This window comes from Pseudopipra pipra, chromosome Z (genome assembly GCF_036250125.1).
Source record: "Pseudopipra pipra isolate bDixPip1 chromosome Z, bDixPip1.hap1, whole genome shotgun sequence".
Taxonomy (NCBI): Eukaryota; Metazoa; Chordata; class Aves; order Passeriformes; family Pipridae; genus Pseudopipra; species Pseudopipra pipra.
The window spans coordinates 1,725,400-1,743,211 of record NC_087581.1 but is presented as its reverse complement, the minus strand read 5'-3'; the positions used below and the strand labels follow the sequence as shown (position 1 = coordinate 1,743,211).

Sequence of the window (17,812 nt, the reverse complement as noted above, 5' to 3'; positions counted from 1 at the left end):
TGGCTCAGTAAACAGGACACAGCATGGCAAGGGGTAATGGCTTTAAACTGACAGGGGGCAGGTTTAAATTAGGCATTATGAAGAAATTCCTGGCTGTGAGGGTGATGAGGCCCTGGCATGGGTTGCCCAGAGAAGCTGTGGCCACCCTATCCCTGGAAGTGTTGAAGGCTAGGTTGGATGGGGCTTGGAGCAACCTGGTCTAGTGGAAGGTGTTCCTTCCCATGGCAGGAGGGTTGAAACAAGCAGTCCAAGGGAAGCACCAGTAGCAGTGAGGTGGAGCAGTTGGTATTTATCATCCATCAGGGAGCTTGTTTTGCCTGTCACCCATGTCTCAAGCTGTGGTGGGGTGAGTAGAGGTTTTCCACCCAGCTGCTCTTGTTTCTGCCATTGTGAGCAGCACTAAGACCTTGCAGACTTGAGGGTGTCAGTGAAAATATGCCCAGCCGTGAGTCACCCCCGAAGGCAGATGGTTGCAGCTCCAATCCTGCTGGCAAAACATACCATGGAAGGCAATGACGTGTTTACAGCTCCTTTCCTGATGCTAGCAACAGCTAAAAGGTTTTTACATTTTATGTAATGCAGGGAAAAGGTACTTCTGTAAATATCAGAGACCTCTGTGGCTCAATACTAATGTAAAGAGAGAGATAAACTTTTGTGAGTTCAACAGGACATGCTCCACATGAGCAGGACTTGAGGACGTGCATGTCTATTACCATTCTCCAGATATGCTCGGTCTTCCTTGTGTGTCCAGCTAAAGACGTGGTGCAGAAGGGTTAAAACATACTCATCTAAGCAAATTTAATCCTTTCCTTTCATTGTTCCTTTCTTTTTAATGCCAGGAGGCAGTGGCAGGAGCAAGCCGGGTGCGTTTCCCAGCTGCAGGGTTGCCACCTCTCTATTGAGAGTGGCTTTGTCATTACATAAAAACTCTGCAACACAAGACTTTTTATTCCCTATTTTTTCACAATCTTGGTGACCTCAGTGACCCCTGTCCTGCAGACTAAATTTAACCTGAATTGCCAAGCTGCCAGTAGACTTTATGGCATCAGGAGGCTTTTGCAGGTTGTTTTTCTCCATCTCTGCAGCTGATTGAAAGACTTTATGTACCACTGGCAAAACATGTTACTGTTATGAAACCTCAATAGAAACGTAATGGCCTGCTGGATAATCCCAGAGTCTTATGATGTTGCTTCACAAAAAGCAAAATAATTGGTCCAGAAAAAAAATCCGGGAGAACTTCAGTGTTCCCTTGTGGAGGGATACCTGATTTCGTCAAAACTCTGTATTTTTAGGTAACTTGTTTCTATATGGCACAGGGGGCTGATCTGGAGGTCAGTGAGTTGTTGTCATCAACGGCTCCTCGCAAGTGTCCAAGGCCAGGCTGGACAGGTCTCAGAGCAACCAGGCCTAGTGGAAGGTGTCCCTGCCCTTGGCAGGGGGTTTGCAACAAGATGATCTTGAAGGTCCCTTCCAACCCAAAACACCATGGAATTCTGTGATTTTCGTGAGCATTAGGGAATGGGGAACAGGAGCTCATATTGCCTCTACAACTAGAGGAGGTTAGGAGAGTAACCTACTCTTAAGTTACAGGCTTTGGTGGGGGAACATGGGAGACCTCATTTCAGCTCTCACCTTTATCAGGGACTGCTGGGCTTCACCTCCATGATCACAGTTGCTATATCAGGTGCCCTAGCACAGCTTGAAATCCATGCAAGGAGCTGGCAAACACCAGACCTTTTGAAACCAGCACCAGAATGGGCCAGAAGCCAAACAAGATGCTATAAAGCATCTCCAATGTCACTACCATCTGGATCCCACCACATGTCCATAGCTATGTTGACCATATATGAACTGGAGGCCAAAGTTCCTGTTATGCTCAGAGGGGATGTGTTCAGTGAAGTTTTGGAGGATGCTTCACCCCCACATTAGTCTGGCCATCTTATAGAGAACAGATTTCCTTGCTTTATTTTGCCTTCCCATGTTGACCAGAACCAAGGAAGTCTGAAAAACAAAGAGCTGTGGGAGGAGTTGAGCCAAACCACCTCACACTGGAGGAAGCTCCGGGACAGGGATTTGTTTCTGGGCTCTCTTCAGCAGGAACAAAAACTTCAGACTGGGGATTCTGATCTCACGTGACATTGAGACCTTCATTACAAGGGCATGTAGTGACAGGACAAGGGGGAATGGCTTCACACTGGCAGAGGGCAGGGTTAGATTAGATATTAGAAATTCTTGGCTGTGAGGGTGTGAGGCCTTGGCACAGGTTGCCCAGAGAGGTTGTGGATTTCCCATCTCTGGAATTGTTCAAGGCCTGGTTGAACGGGGCTTGGAGCAACCTGGTCTAGTGGAAGGTGTTCCTACCTATGGTAGGAGGTAGAAACAAGTGATATTTAAAGATCCCTTCCAACACAAACCATTCAATCATTCTACAATTCCATGATCCTATTCTCTCCTGTCTCTTGAAGGGGAAAACCCTTCTCAGCCAAGGAAAGCAAGGGTATCCACCTAGACATTTTCATGCTCACATAGAGTACTGTCTTGGTTCTTCCTGAGAAGCTTTAGGGCAGCAGTCTCCACTTCAGACACTGCCATGCCATTCTGGTGCCTGTAGAAAATGTGCTTGTGTTTGTACCTGGGAGACACACGTGGCTGATGAGATCCCTCACCCCTGTTTAACTGAACCCCTTTCTGAGGCTGCCAGAACAAGCCCCTCTTACCCATCCCCTGGGGAGGCTGACCTCAACGAGGTCTACCAGCCAAGCTGGCTGGGTGCTGCTGATGAACAGGAGTTAGCACCAGTCACTGGTGTTTCAGCAGCCTGGTTGAGGTGCGTAGTAGCCTCTTTTTGCCCTTGTTTTTCCATAAACAGCTGTCAACAGAAGTGTTGTCATCACAAGTTGAAGGGTTTAGCCCTGAGTCCCTTAAAGTCTACTAATATTTTCATTCCAGTTAACAATTTGCACCTTCTAGAAGGTTTCTTCCAGAAGAGAGCTGGTGGGTGGATGTCCAGTTGATGCATCTGGTACATCCTAAGGCAGGAACTGGCTGAACTGGAGGGGTCTGAGGAGATGGTGGTATCAGGAGGTGCGTGGCTGCAATGCTTTTGGCCTTTCCATTTCAGAGAGAACATGAACTGAGCCAAACCCTTGGGATTTAGTGGGATTTTGGCAATGTGGTTGACGAGCTGTACTCAGCTGTGCCTAAGCTGTGTTATGGATGTATATGTGCATAAATATTTATGCCTTGATGTGTTTTTGGCACATGAAATCATGGGAGGATCAGGACTGGACCCTAAAGCACTGTGGCTTGTAGTCCTATGTGTGAATTTTATTCTAACTTATTCTAGTGTATTTAAAGGACAGTATTAGTTTAGTTTATGTGAAAATCTTCTCATCTGCATTGACTGTTATCTAATTCTGAGTTCTCAGGCATCATCTTCTTGTCCACTGTTTCATGTCTTATAAAAAAAAAATGGTTTTACCTCTTGTTTACCTTCCTTAATCTTTTACTGTGTGCTTAAAGATGCAGATATACACACATGTGATACCAGGATGTACACACATATAACCAATCTGTCCCGGCATCTTGTCTCAAAAAATGTTTTCTCAAGGGGACTTCGCGAAAGGAAATCTCCACACGTGTTCCCACAAACATCCCATTGGCAAGTCAAGAGGTTGGGGTCCCCCTCACGTGCATCCTCTTCAGGCCAGGTAGTTTTTGTGCTGGAAAGATTGTTAAGGGAGTCCCAGCTCCATCACTCAGGAGCACGCCATGCAAGGCATTTATTTGAAAGCTCTCTACAAGAAGCTGACAGCCCGCATTCACGCGATTTTCGTGCTGTCTTGGAGGGGTTGCACTGTTTCCAGAGCCACTCCCTTGCCAATCTATTCATGGCCAGCGCTAGGGCTACTTTCACAAATAAAAATAGTCACAGGGACGGCCCTCACCCTGGACTCGAGGATTGCAAGTTATCTTGGGTGAAGGCGAAGGTGAACGTGTTTTACGGCTGGCATGAGCGTGTCGGTTTTAAGGCTGTGAAATTTTGGAAGAGCCTTAGAAACCCATTCCCAGGGGTCAACAGGACAAAGCTCTCCTGCTGAGAGAGTGAATAGAAATGAGTTCATAATTACAGAGTATAGTAGCAACACATTTGCTTTTTCACCGTTTTAATTGAGGTTTTTCAGAAAGGAAGAGAACTTAAAACAATACAGAAATGTCTTTTGTTCTTTCAGGGCCATTTACTGAGAGCTTTGCAGTGAGAGGAGAGGATGTTTATTAAAGAAAGCAACAATATTAAGACGTTATTTTAGGGCCAAAGGGCCATTCCTAGCTGGAACAAAACGAAATGTTTGACATGGACTGGATACTCACTGACAATTAGCATTGAGCTAAATGATTTGCAGTGTATTTACTGAACTTCTGTTGGAACAGAGGAAAGAGAGAAGAAGGGAAGGAATTGAAGAAGTTGAAACACCCCTTTCCTTCTCAGTAGGATTTCCAAATCAAATTAATTAGATTTAACAGCACATGGTTCTGAAGCCTTGAAGCAGCATCTGGAAGTCAGGGGTTTATCCTCTTCCTTATGCTCCTGTCTTGTCCATGCCCTCCTGGGAGCTGATGGGACTGTCTTTGTGGGTGCAGAGGGAACATCCCAAACTCAGTGGGGATGTCACAGCCACGCATGCTGAGCAGGTTGCAGAGGAGTTGAGCCAGCTTAGTGGTTGCTATGAAAATCTGCCTCTTCTCCTGAGCAGACTCATGACCAGTAATTTTTTTCTTTTTAAGGACGGAAGTAAGTCTGGTGGTGTACTTGCCTGCAATGATGAACAGCAATACTAGCATCTGGATAAATCATAGTGTTTAGAGTGTAATGATCAAAAAAAACTCTTCTAGGCAGCTGAAAGCACCTAAGCAAAGATGATAAAATAATAGTTGCAGTTCTGCTTAAGATTCAGAAACTTTGCACTGGTAATGAAGGACAGGTCATGTTTTCAGGAGCAACTGCACTAAAGGTGCATCTCAGAAAGCAATCATAGAATAGTTTGGGTTGGAAGGGACCTTGACAATCATCTCATTCCAACCCCCTGTCGTGGGAAGGGACACCTCCCACTAGACCAGGTTGCTCCAAGCCCCATCCAACCTGGCCTTGGATACTTCCAGGGATGGAGCAGCCACAGCTTCTTTGGGCAACCCATGCCAGGGCCTCACCATCCTCACAGCCAAGAATTTCTCCCTAATATCTAATCTAAACATGTGTTCCCATAGTTTAAAACCATTCCCCTTTGTCCCAGTCACAGAACACCTCCAAATAGAAGGATCCCCTAAGGATCAAGTCCAGCTCCCTGCTCCTCACAGGACTGCCTAAAACTAAACCATATGATTAAGAAAGCTGTCCCAGCTGAAGCTGAGCATCCTTGAGAGCGAGGTGAAGATCTCCTTATTGGAATGCTGGTCCTTTACGATGAGTCTCCTCACGGGTTAAGTGTTCATAGCCATGACAGTCCCAGCAGCTGGTACTTGCTGCGCTCAGCCGAGGGGTTTGTTACCGGCAAACAGTTGAGAGACAGATCGTCGTTTCGGTTTGATTGTCTCCAACATCGCTGGGAGCTATTACACTAAATTAATTCTCCGGGCTGCGGGTCCCCAGGGGAAGATATCGTCTCGGCGGTTTGCTCCTAGAAGGGCTCAGCTGGGTGATTGTGTTACTGCGGCCTAATGAATTACGGCGCGCGGGTAATTGCCCACGCGTGTGCGCCGCCGGCCGTGCACGCAGCCCCTCCGCCCAGCCGGGAGATAACCTGCTCTACCTGGCGTCTGCCGTGCTGCCCTCTGTCAGCGGAGGGGCAGGAGTTTTTAATTTGCACGCTAGGCGTGCTGGGGCTGGCTCGGGAGGTCCGTGAGAGAAAGAGGAGAGATGCGACGCCTTACGCGAGACCAGGTGACCCCAGGAGAAGTATGAGAAGAACGGGGTAGGCATGCAGCGCTGCTTCCCAGAAGTGCTCTCCTCTTCTTAATGGTTGAACTCAATGATCCTAATGTTTCTTTTCCCCTTTAAGTACTGAAACGCTGCACTAAGGTCTCTGCAGAGCCTTCCCCAGGCTGAAGAACCCCAGGTCTCTCAGCCTTTCCTCACAGGAGAGGTGCTTCAGCTCTCTGAGCAATTTTTTTTTTTGGCCCTCCACCCAGGTTTGCCATCTTTATAAAATCTGACCTTCATAAAATTTGACCTTTTTAATCTTTATAAAATCACAGAATTACAGAATGGTTTGTGTTGATAGGGACCCTAATGCTCATCTCATTTCGACCCTATGCCACGGGGAGGGACACCTTCCACTAGACCAGGTTGCTCCGAGACCTCTCCAACCAGGCTTTGGACACTCCCAGGGATGGGGCAGCCACAGCTTCTCTGGGCAACCTTTGCCAGGGCCTCACCACCCCCACAGGATGAATTTCTTGCTGACATTTAATCTAAATCTCTCCTCTTTAAATTTAGAACCATTTCCCCTTGTCCTATGACTATCTGCCTGTGTAAAAAGTCACTTTCCCTTTTTTTAGTAAGCCCTCTCTGGAAGGGAAAACTGAAAGGCTGCAGTAGGGTATCTCTGGGTCACTTAGGTGTAGGGTGGGCCACAGGGAAGCAATGCAAGAGCTGTCCCCAGGGCAGACGGCCAGAGATGAACAGTAGAACACCAGAGCAGTGTTTTATCCACCTCGAAACGCTTTTTGGCAGAGGACTGCTCTCAGCATCTCCCCTTTGCCTGCGAAGAAACCGAGGCAGAAGGGAGGAAAGGGGCTGTGTTTGGACCTTCCCCCACTGCAGACCTTGCGTTGAACCTCGTGGCCACCAGATATGTGTGAACCCCAGCACCCACGAGACTGCCCCTCAGGGCTGCTCTCTCAGCGTCACACGGTGCAAAACACAAGTGACTACGTGATGCTATTTCAGCCGGCCAGAATTGAGGGAAGGAAATATAGCGGCAGGTTCCTCTGCACTAGGAAACCGATCTGTTATTGAAATGGCTTTCTCTTTGGTGGAGTGTTTCCGGCACGGCTCCTCGGCGCTGGAAATGGGTTTATCCATCTACACCTTGTTTTCCAGCACGGGTCCGTGGAGCTGTTGTCAGAAGTTGATTGCTGGAGTGAATGTGAAGTGAAATAATCTTTTTCTTTCTCGTGCTTTCAGTCCTCAGATGTAAATGTGCCGTTGCTGGTGATGCTTTGGAATGAACACTCAGGGCTTCCCGCTGCCAAATTGCTCCCCGAAGTACATGGCAACTGAACTCAGAGACAAGGGCAAGCACATGTTGATGCTTTAGATGGATATAAGAAAAAGGCTTTATGGCATCCACTGTGTCACATGAAGTCTTTCTATGAGACCTGGCCCAGCTGAACAAGCCCAGCAGCACTTCAGTGGTGTGGTTGCACCGTTTGGGTGGTGATTTCCAGTTTTTGGCCATGACAAGTAGCCAGCCTCTCAGCAAAAGACCAGTTACCACCCACTCCTTCTCCCTCCAAGTCCAACTGGGGGACGTTGGCCCCGGAGACCTGGGAGGGAACAACGTGCTGAAGCTCTGCAGGGCCTCCTGGCATGGTCAGTGTGTGAAGAAGTTGCCAGCTCAAGTTGTTTGGGCTCTTGTTGCAGAAACAATATTTCTGTCTGACCCCAGTTAGCAACTGATGTTTGCAAAATAAAGAAGTCAAGGCACTGGAAATACTTTCCATTCCGGCTCTTGTCTCAGCCCAAAATATTAGTATTAAAAATATTGCATCTATTATATGCAACTAATGTCTTTGCTGGCACATAAATCACCCAGGGATTTTTCATCTCCATATTAAAAAAAAAAAAAAAGCTAACTATGCTCTATTTTTGGATATTTGTTAACTGTTTTGTTTCCATTTATTCCTGCTGAAGCCACAGCAGTCTGTCTCCAAGGGACCATCTGTGGGAAAGAGAGTCCCTAGATTGATTTGGAAGGTGTCAGGGTCATTGACAGGCATGAAGGCGCTGAGTCTCTGCTCTTTCTCTGATAATGTCTTTATTTAGCGTGACAGCCTCCGGGGCATGAGTGGACAACAGGCTTCTTTCTTTCATTTAAACTAACATTGCTCCAGCCATTCCCAGCATTGTGCAGATGCTATGGATCATCCTAATTTCCTGATTAAAGCTGGGGGCGCTGGTCCCCAGGCAGCAAGGACCAACAGCTACGTGACACTGGAGCTGCAGAAGGTGACCCAGCTCTGTGCCTCGCCCCCAAGCAGTGTGTTCCCATGAAAACTGATGAGTGGAAGCTTATCCAAAAGAAAGTAAATTCTGTGAGTGAATCAGACCCTGACAGAGCAAACCCATGAGAGCATTAGGGATAACATAAGGAAGGAGGCAGGATTTGGGTCAAGAGTAGACAACTCCTCTTGTTGAATATGACTCTGCTCATTGCCAGGAACTAAAAGACCTGTAAAAGCTCCCTTCCAACTCAAATCATCTATGATTCTATGAACTCTTCTTCTGACAGTGGGACAGAGCATTTCAGAAAAAGCTTAGGATTGTCACTGGGTTGCAGTAAATTGATTTCCAGATTAATCCTGGCTCCCAAAACTCCACACTAAATGTTATAGCCTGCCACATCATTTTTAAAGAATTTTATTCAATGTGTTTGGCAAAGGCTTCTGACACACCTAAGTCCAAAGCATCTCTGCAGCTTGGGTTGGTGTTTTACTGGACCCCTGCGTCGGAAGTAATTGCTTGCCATTGACTTTGGGTCATCTCATGTGTCTGGACAGCTGTTAGGAGATCCTGTCAAATCTTGCCTTAGCTCCTACGGGAAAGACATTTATTTCTTCACTAGAAAGCACTGGTATAAATAGGATATGGAAAAAAAAAAAAAACTAGGATGTCTCCTTGCTGCAGGTCAAAGAGTCACAGAGGTCTGAAGGAGGACAGCTGAACACAAAAGGCAGCAGGTGGGGGCTCATGGTACTATTTAGGATGTGTCTTGAGGGCTAGGACCATGGAGGGATGGTGGTGGGCTTTGTCTGTGCATGGGTTTAAAGTTTATGTGCATCTTGTCTGTGCATCTTGGCATGGGTTTAAAGTTTATATCTCTTGGAGGATTATCAGATCTCAGGATAACTGATCAGCCTGGGTGTATTTTTAAAGGAGGCAGCCTGGAGTCTGAAGTATAAGCTCTTTTATTGCAAAGTAGTAAAAGATTAATCTATATTCATTCGAGTCACATTCTTACCAGTAGTCCAGGATCCATTCGTGTTTGGGAAATGTTGTATGCTCTGGTTGTGTCTTAATTTAAACTATTTCATCTAAACTGGATTCAGTTCTTTGTCACCGTCTTTTCCGATGGTTTTCGTGTAGTTTTTGCAATCATGTTTACAGTACGCTGAGAATGCAACAACATAATTCCGAGTAATGTAGTTTATGAAGAGAACCATTTCCAAACAACTTCCATTTGAAATCATTGCAGTGATTTCTACACCAGTCTGGGCATTCAGCCTTGAAGTCCAGGGGGTGCCTTCCTAGCTGGTTGCCCGCTCTATGCAACAAGGGCTTCCATCTGGACATCCCTAATGATTTGTGGGGGATCCAGCAAAGCATTAAAAGAGCTGGTTTGGAGCTATCTCACATGCCATCTGTACTTGGGATGTCTTTCCCAAGCTGGTGTTGTGAAACAGCTACTTAAATTCCTCCTGAAGATTCATTTCCATGAAGCTTAGAGGAAAATAGCTGACTCAGGCAGCCTGTGCAGCCAAGCATTTCAGTGTGTGAGAGCTTTCTACTGGACTTCAGCAGTAGACACAAGTTCGCTCTTCGACGCTTTTGAGTCTGTTCTGAGGGATGTTGTGCCATGTCCTTCAGCCCAGCAGTGCTGTCTCTGCTCCTGCAGCACAGCCTGGATTGGGTGTTCGTGTGCCGGTCCTGTGAATGTCCCACCCATCGCTGTGGGGGGAGAAGTTCTTCATTTATCCGTTTGCTTGAGAGTCAGTGGGGATTTTGGATGTACAAGGCATAGAATAGTTTGGATTTGGAAAGACCTTTAAAGCTCATCTAGTCCAACCCCCTTCCATGGGCAGGGTCACCTTCCACTAGACCAGGGTTGCTCAGAGCCCTGTCCAACCTGACCTTGAATGTTTCCAGGGATGGGGCATCCACCACCTCTCTGAGCTACCTGTGCCAGTGTTTTACAACCCTCATTGTAAAAATCAATGCTCTTGGTTTTATAGTGAGTCTAATTATGCTATAAAGGCCAAACGAAATCATCTCTAACAAACAAAGGCAGATGTGATGTCCAGGCACAAGAGAAGTTGTGCCCATGTAGGCAGCTCACATGAAGGTTCTGTAATGCTTTTCCCAGCAGCCAGAGGCTGTGAGCCTCATCAAAAACATCTCTACCCCCATAGCGTTGTTTTTGTTGGCTGTACTTGTCTTCTGGAGTTCACTGTATGTTTTCAAAGATGCACACGTGTAAGACTTAAAGCATGCTCTTCATCTCAGCTGTTCAAAGGTGGTTCTAAATCTCGATCACCACCATTTTGACAGGTGGATTTTCTACACTTCCAAAATGCTGTGTCTGTCCAGACAGCGTGGGCTTAGTCTAGCATTTGGGGTGGCCTTTAACCCTAGTGACAGAAAGGCATGAAAGAAGTGTGAATAATTTCATTTTTGTTCTCAGGAGTGGACATGACATCTTGTTCCCTTCTCATCTGGGAAAAATGCAAACAAAAATGAAACTGGAGCCAAGTGAAACCAGTTTGAGAGAGAAAGCCGAAGGGAGAACACACACAAATCCTGTGTTCTTCGTCCTTGGAGCTGTTGGTTGTTGCTTTCGGGGGGGGGGGGGTTTGAGGTTTTGGATTAAATTGTGTGGAACTGTCAAGCTTATTTGAGTGTTTCTCACTCTCAGACATAACAAGGATAGAAAATGGCCAGAGCTGGGCTGTGATGCACTAAAGCAACGCTGAGTTATTATTATACATGCACGTGAAACATCAGAGCACCTTTGATGGAAGTAGGTTTGGTGAAAATACCTTTGAGGGAAGTCAGGCCATTTTCCTTGTTATATTAACAACAATATTCCCCAGACCTCCAGGACCAGTTTTAGATGTTATAAAATTCCTCCAGGTCCTCACTGAGATCCTTTAGGCCATCCAGTTTGGACCACAACATCCCTTAGGTGCCCAAAGCCAGTGATGATGAGTGTTTTTGACCACAGCAGTACTGCCATGCCCAAACCTCTGCAGCAGCACCTCCCTGGGGGTGCCAGTGCAGTTATTTATGGAGCTGCATCACACAGAGTGAAGCAGCTGGTCTGGCTGGAATACACTTAATTCAGAAAGGCTGAGCCTGGAGAAATTGGTTTATTCAAGGGAATGTTTCAGAGGACTTTGCTTCTTCATGCCCTTTCCCTGCTGAGGATGAGTATCCTGGGCAGCTAGCTAGTACAGCTGGGAAGAACCCACTTGCTAAATTGTGAGTTTGACTCAGTAGTGACTCTAAGAGGTTTTGTTTCTTTAATTTCCCTCCCTGAATGGAAAGTTGTGGTGGGATTTTCAGAAGGGAGGTTGAGAGCGGTGGCCTGTCATCCCACAGATCCAGCCCCAGTTCTTCATTTTCAGGTACAGCTGCTGAGTTCCTTGGGGATGCTCTGCTACTCCAACTTTGAGGGGTATCATGAATAAGTGGGATCTGATGTCCTCATGAGAGTGGAAGATCCCACAGTGTCCATTTCTGCAGCAGATCCTGGAAGTGTTCAAGGCCGGGTTGGACGAGGTTTGGAGCAACCTGATCTAGGGGAATGGAACTGAATGATCTTTAAGGTTCCTTCCAAATCTAACTAATCTGTGATTCTGTGATCTTAATCTGTCCTTTATAACAGCAGTTGCTAATCAGTGTTAGGCAAGTGAATAGCAAAGCTGATCGTGAGATACTTCCAACACTTAGCATTATATTCCTGTGCATCATGGCACAGAGATGAGACCCTCTCTGGGCAGGGGAAAGGGTGGAGAGAAACTTACGATCTGCCAAATGCGGCGAGGAATGTTTTCTTTCAAGCTTCAGAGGGATGAAGGGGATAGAGAAGGTTTGACCTTGACCATGTCACTGCTCTTCATTCTCAGCCTTCTGCCTAAGTGGCTGCAAGTCCACATTAGTTCGTGATTGTTGGATGGCCCTGGCCACGCCCAGCAAGTATCAAGCTTTGCACAAAAGCAGGACTAAATCAAAATTTCTCCTCTGCAAGGAGCTTATAATATCCTTGAAAGTTTGTCCCATGGGAAGGTTGCCTGGGATTGGGGGTGTTCAGACAGGTTCTTCAAAGGCAGGAACCAGCATGTCGAGAGCACCCAGTCCATAAGTCCAGGAACAGGATCTTAGTCTGTCTGGCCATACAAGGTGCTCTGCATCATGGGGGAAGTGTCTCGAGTGCCACTAGAAATGCACAGAATCACAGAATTGTTGAGGTGGGAAAAGACCTCCAAGACCATGGAGTCCAACCATTCCCCCAGCACTGCCAAGGCCACCACTAACTCATATCCCCAGGGGCCACATCTGCAAGGTTTTTGCATCCCTCCAGGGATGGAGGCTCCACCAATGCCCTGGGCACCCTATGCCAGGGCTGCACAACCCTTTCAGTGGAGAAATTTTCCCAATATCCAACATGAATCTTCCCTGGTGCAACTTGATGCCGTTTCCCCTCATTGTGCCACTTGTTCCCTGGCAGCAGAGCCCGACACCCCCCCCAGGTCCCCCCTCCTGTCAGGGAGTTGCAGAGCCAGAAGGTCCCCCCTGACCCTCCTTTTCTCCAGGATGAGCCCCCCCAGCTCCCTCACACACTCCTGATCAGACCAGTGCTCTAATGTAACTCCCTACCTAGTGTTTGTAAGAATTGCCAAACCAAATCTCCATGCAACCACCAGGAGAATGTAACCCCATGTTGTCCTCCAGCTCTCCACATGCCAGACAAATGGTTGGGGCTCTTGGAGGACTTGACTTGCTTGGAGGGGGGATACAGGCAGGGCTGACAGGACAGAGCAACTGTGTTTTAGACCACAGCTGTCCACGTGTCTGGAGTTATTTTCCCCAGCCTTGTGCCTTCCAGCTCCTTTCCTTGGGAGCAAACCATGTAGTAAAAACTTGCAGGAATCCTGTATTTCTGAGCACGTAGGCTGGTAATCACTGAGACAGCTGAAGCCTTAGGTTCGTTCTCGTAGGCTTCTCCAACAGAGCAGACATTTGTCAGATCTAAATTCTGTTGAAAGGTATCTTGTTTAGTTAATTAAATAAAAGAATGGGTGGAGAAACAATAGCAGAAGCAATACCATCCTATTTCCAGCTTGGCAACCCCGAGTGTCTGCCCTTGGTTTTGACTACTTTTCCAATTTCTTTGTGTCTCTCAGTTTCTACGATGACTGATGGCCAAATCCTCAGTCCCACTGAAGTCGGGGGAGTTTTGAAATTAATTGGAATTCGGCCTTTGAAGTGAAAATAGTTATTTAGTGTTAAATGGAGTCAAGAGATAAGAGGCCTAGATTGTGCTGTCTAGATACTCTTTCTCATAGCTGAAGTAGGGCCCCCTGCAAGGCATGCACAGCTAAGGATGAGCAGAGAAGGGCAGGGGAAGGATTTCCCAGTAACTGCGGCATTTTTCTGGGGTGAATTCTTGCTTTTCTTGGAGATGTTGCTGTGTGATTTGGGCTTCAGCATTTCCTCCCTTCAGCATCTCAGACCTAAAAGCCTAGGTTGGGAAATGCCTTTGTGTTCCTACCTGGTCTGGTTCCCTTGACACATCACTCCAAGGCACCATCTTGGGACAACACCTCAAGCTGCCATCTGTGCACCTACATTCCTGCCCTTGGACAAGCACGAGGTTGTTTCCATCAACAACCCACAGTGGGTGCATGGTGGAGTGCCCAGGTCCCCCTCTTGCCCTTTCCTGGAGCTCTGTGTGTCTGCAACTCCTTGGTCACACCTGAGAGCAAGGACAGGTCATCCCAACCTCCCAGGCTTTGAGATGCTGTGCAGTCAAAAAAACTTTTAAGGTCTGGGCCCCATTCTCCCTGCTTTGGCTCTTCTTCCCCACAGATCCTATTTCTTCTTGGCTTTTCTTCTTCACTGGGGTGTTGGGAAGATAAAAGCACAGAACTAGTCTTTGCCTGAATGCTGGATGATCATCTACACCCCTGCCTGCTGCCAAGTCACGGACGTTGCTCCTTGTTTGCCATTCTCCTTCCTTTTATTTCTTGCATTTTTTTTCCCCCAGGCTTGTTTAACTCTGATATTTTCCATCCTGTGGTCAGTGACTGCAGAGCTTTGGTCTGTGTTTGCTCTGCCCCTTGCCATGTGGGTATCACCTCTTATCTGTCCTGAACAGGGATGGAGCTATCTGTCCTCCCCTGTCCTATTGCAGGAGCCCCAAACTGAACAATCTTGCACATTCCACATTGACTTAATTGGTTTGGGTTTTTTTTTTTAATCTTAAACCTTTTTTTTTCATTCATGGCCCTTAAACACAAAGGGTTTGGCTTATAATATCGCTATGTCTTTAGGAAAAAAACTGTCCCTGCATGCATTTCTTGCAGGAATTTACAGCAGAATTTTAGTTCCCAGCTCATTTTCCATGCATTTTACCTTACTTCTGCTGAAATTGAAGCCATGTCTGTGTGCAACTTTTATAATTTCTGTGCAATATTTACAAATTAAATACAGTAGCAGACTGTCTGGCTTATAACCCAAGACTTGAAGTGCAACCAAACAGTTAAAACTCAGATGTTTTGAGAGAAGAGCAAAACCGCAGAAAACAAAACTCTTGCACACTTAAGCTTGTGAGGGCTTAGTAACAGATAAGGGTTTTAACTAACTTTTATTTTGACATTCCCTTTTAATAAGCGTTGCTCTTTACAGAGCGGTTTATGTGATTGCGTTACTGAGAGGAAACAAAGAAATGCCAGGAAAACTTGATGTGGAGGATCTGTACTCATAAAATACTTGTAAGCTCCAGAAAACAGGAAAGCTTTTCCCATCTCCTTTTTCTTTTTTTGTTGTTGGGGTTTTTTTTGTTATTATTATTTATTTATTTGGTTGGTTTTTTTAATTCTCTGACATTCAGCTTGCAAAAAAAAAAAAAAAAAATTCAAAAAAACCACACACTGAATATCTCAGAAAACTGGATCTGGTGGTCTGAGACTAAACACAAATTCCTTCCACTGCCACGAACAAGCCTCTTCATCCCACGTTCGCCAAACATGAGCCCTCGCTCTTTATGGTTAAAAGCCAGTTGGCCTCAGAAAATAGGTTTTAACTCCTGGGGATGCCAAGGAATACAGATTCCATGGGCAGATGGCTTTGGCAGGCAGGGTTGGAGGCTGTTGAACCACTGACCATTGAAATGTATTTGTGAATGGCTGCTTCCTTCATCTGAGCGCCCTGAGCTGAGCTGTGCCAGTGATGAAAATAAAGTTAATTGCTGTGGGACAGGGTTAAAATAAAAGCTGCTATTTATCTGAATGGAGGTGAGGGTTTGGGGTAAGGGATGAGGCTGAGCACGGGTTTTATGGCTACAAAACCAGTACAGATGCAGACTGGTGTGGTCACCACAGCACTCACAGTTGTTTCCCTGTTTCTGGGGATGATCCTGGGGACATGTCCTGTGCCACCCTCAAGCACTGCTCCCAGCAGCTTTGTGAGGAGCGAGGCATTAAAACATCCCACGTGCTCTCAGAGCCAAGACTGAGTGTTAAAAAGGCAGCAGGCAGTCAGGGAGCTGCAGGTGGGCATAGGGTAACCCTGCATCGTCTCAGGTGAAGGCAGCCAGTGCCAGGACCATCTCCATCTTAGCTGCATCCTTGATGATGGCATTTCAGCTCTGCCTTCTTCACTGGGGATAGCCACGCTGCAGCCTGTTTGGAAATCTGAGATGTCTGAGGCTGCCAAAGCATTTCTTCCATTTGACTGTTGTTTTTTTGGAGACCTGCCATCTCGGCTACTGGTTACAGCCAGCACATAGGGGCTTGCTCACTCCTTCTGAAACATTGCAGTCTCTCGAGTAAACCATTTTTTGGGCAGTTCCTCCTCTTTGTGGTTGTTGAATTTCCATGTTATCCATTTGGAGCTCTGTGCATGCAGCCCTCCATCTGGAGGTTGTGGTCCTGCCTCCCCGTGCTGCCAGAGCCAAGCATGGCCCTCATCTTCTTCTTCAGCCATGCATGTGTCCTGTCCCAGTGTAGCAATCATGAAGGACATGCATAAAGTAAGGCCAAACAAAACCATTTGGTGTGGGCAAATTACCAGTTTACTTGATAATTTGCTTTTTAGTTTATTTTTTCCCACCCAGAAATTCCTGATCCACTTAAAAAGTTTCACTGCAAACCCATGCAGCAGCGTGCCATGTTGGCAGGCAAGAGGAGCAGGTGATGCTGGTGTATCCAGGTGTATCAGGAGCTCCTTAAGACTTCAGAAAAAAATAACTCCTGGTATTTGTAGCCTACCTGACTTCCTGCTGCTCAGCTGGGCTAACCAGTTTTTCCCTGGTTAGTATGGAAGAAACAAAGAAACCTGGGGGAGTTTTTCCTGGGAATCAAAGTCATGTTATCTAACTCAAGAAAAACTTCCAGCTGAAATACGACTGTTAACTGAAAGAGATTTAGAAGCATGGGTTTGTGGTAGATTTTAGATGCCAAGAAATTGGCTCCCTCTTTGTGGTCCCCTCCCAAGGGCCGAGCTGTCTGGTGGGACAGATGTGATGACCAAGCAGAACCATGGAGGAATAGATTAACTAAAGACTTTCTTTGACTTTCCAGGCGACAGCAGAGACTTCCCAGTGGGAACAAGTCTCAGCAGCACGCGGATCATCAACAAGGTGGCACCAAACATAACAGGGACCACCAGAAAATCTACCAAGGAGGCCAGGCCCCTCACTCCTCAGGCAGGACGGGCCACCACGGCTACAGCCAGAACCGGAGATGGCACCACAACCAGAAGCACTCGCCCAACGACAAAGAAACGCACAGAAACGCCAAAGAGACTGAGAATCTGAAAATCGAGGACACCTCCGCCTGCACGGTGCACATCCCCACGGAGGCACCCCGAGGCCCAGAGGCTGTGGAGAAGCAGCCTCAGCAGTACACCCCGGAGTCGGAGACCAAGCGGAAGGACAGCATTCACGAGCGCATCGGGGAAAGGCCCAAGATCAATCTGCTTCAGTCGTCCAAAGACAGGCTGCGGAGGAGACTAAAAGAAAAGGTATTATTTCTTAGGGGAACCTCGAGTTTCTGGGGTTTTTCGAGAATATGGCTGTTGGCCATTCTCCACACAAAGGTGGGGTGGGCTCAGGGGACCTTCCCATCAACGCATCTGACTTACCTTAATCTCCGGGTGTCAGTGCTTCTCATGAGGCGTCTTTGTGCTTCTTTAGGAGGCTTTTTATTGACATAATTAAGGCTCTGTGCTTGACTTCTTGGTTGAGGTTGCTACCAGCTTGAGTTCTCCAAGGACTGGGAACTCTGCTCCTATCCGTGAGGGAAGGCTTCCCCCTACCCTTGGGGAAGGGTGCACACACAAGTTCCCTCTTGATCTGCAGAGCTCATCCACTTTGCAAAAAAACATCTAAAAAAGGCGATTTGTCTGTCCACAAGTACAGAGCTAAATGCCAAGCTTTGCCTTTTGAGTGCTGAATAGTTGGGCTCCGGTACTTTAAAGTTGATATCCATTTATCTCTGCAATGAATTGAAATGCCCTTATCTTTTCCCCCTTCCTTCCAACAACCCAACAATAACAAAACTATTGCATGCAAGTGACGGAGGAGAAATCCTT

General features: G+C 46.8%; 1 protein-coding gene across 5 annotated transcripts in view; it reads left to right on the top strand.

Annotated features, from left to right (window-relative positions):
- CTIF (cap binding complex dependent translation initiation factor) overlaps positions 1 to 17,812 on the top strand; it is a 147,520-nt gene that overhangs the window by 86,452 nt on the left and 43,256 nt on the right. For all 5 annotated transcript variants that reach the window (XM_064642374.1, XM_064642372.1, XM_064642371.1 and 2 more), the window contains one exon: positions 16,801 to 17,242. In XM_064642374.1, the coding sequence (XP_064498444.1) occupies positions 16,801 to 17,242 (442 nt within the window). The remainder of the gene's footprint in view (positions 1 to 16,800; positions 17,243 to 17,812) is intronic.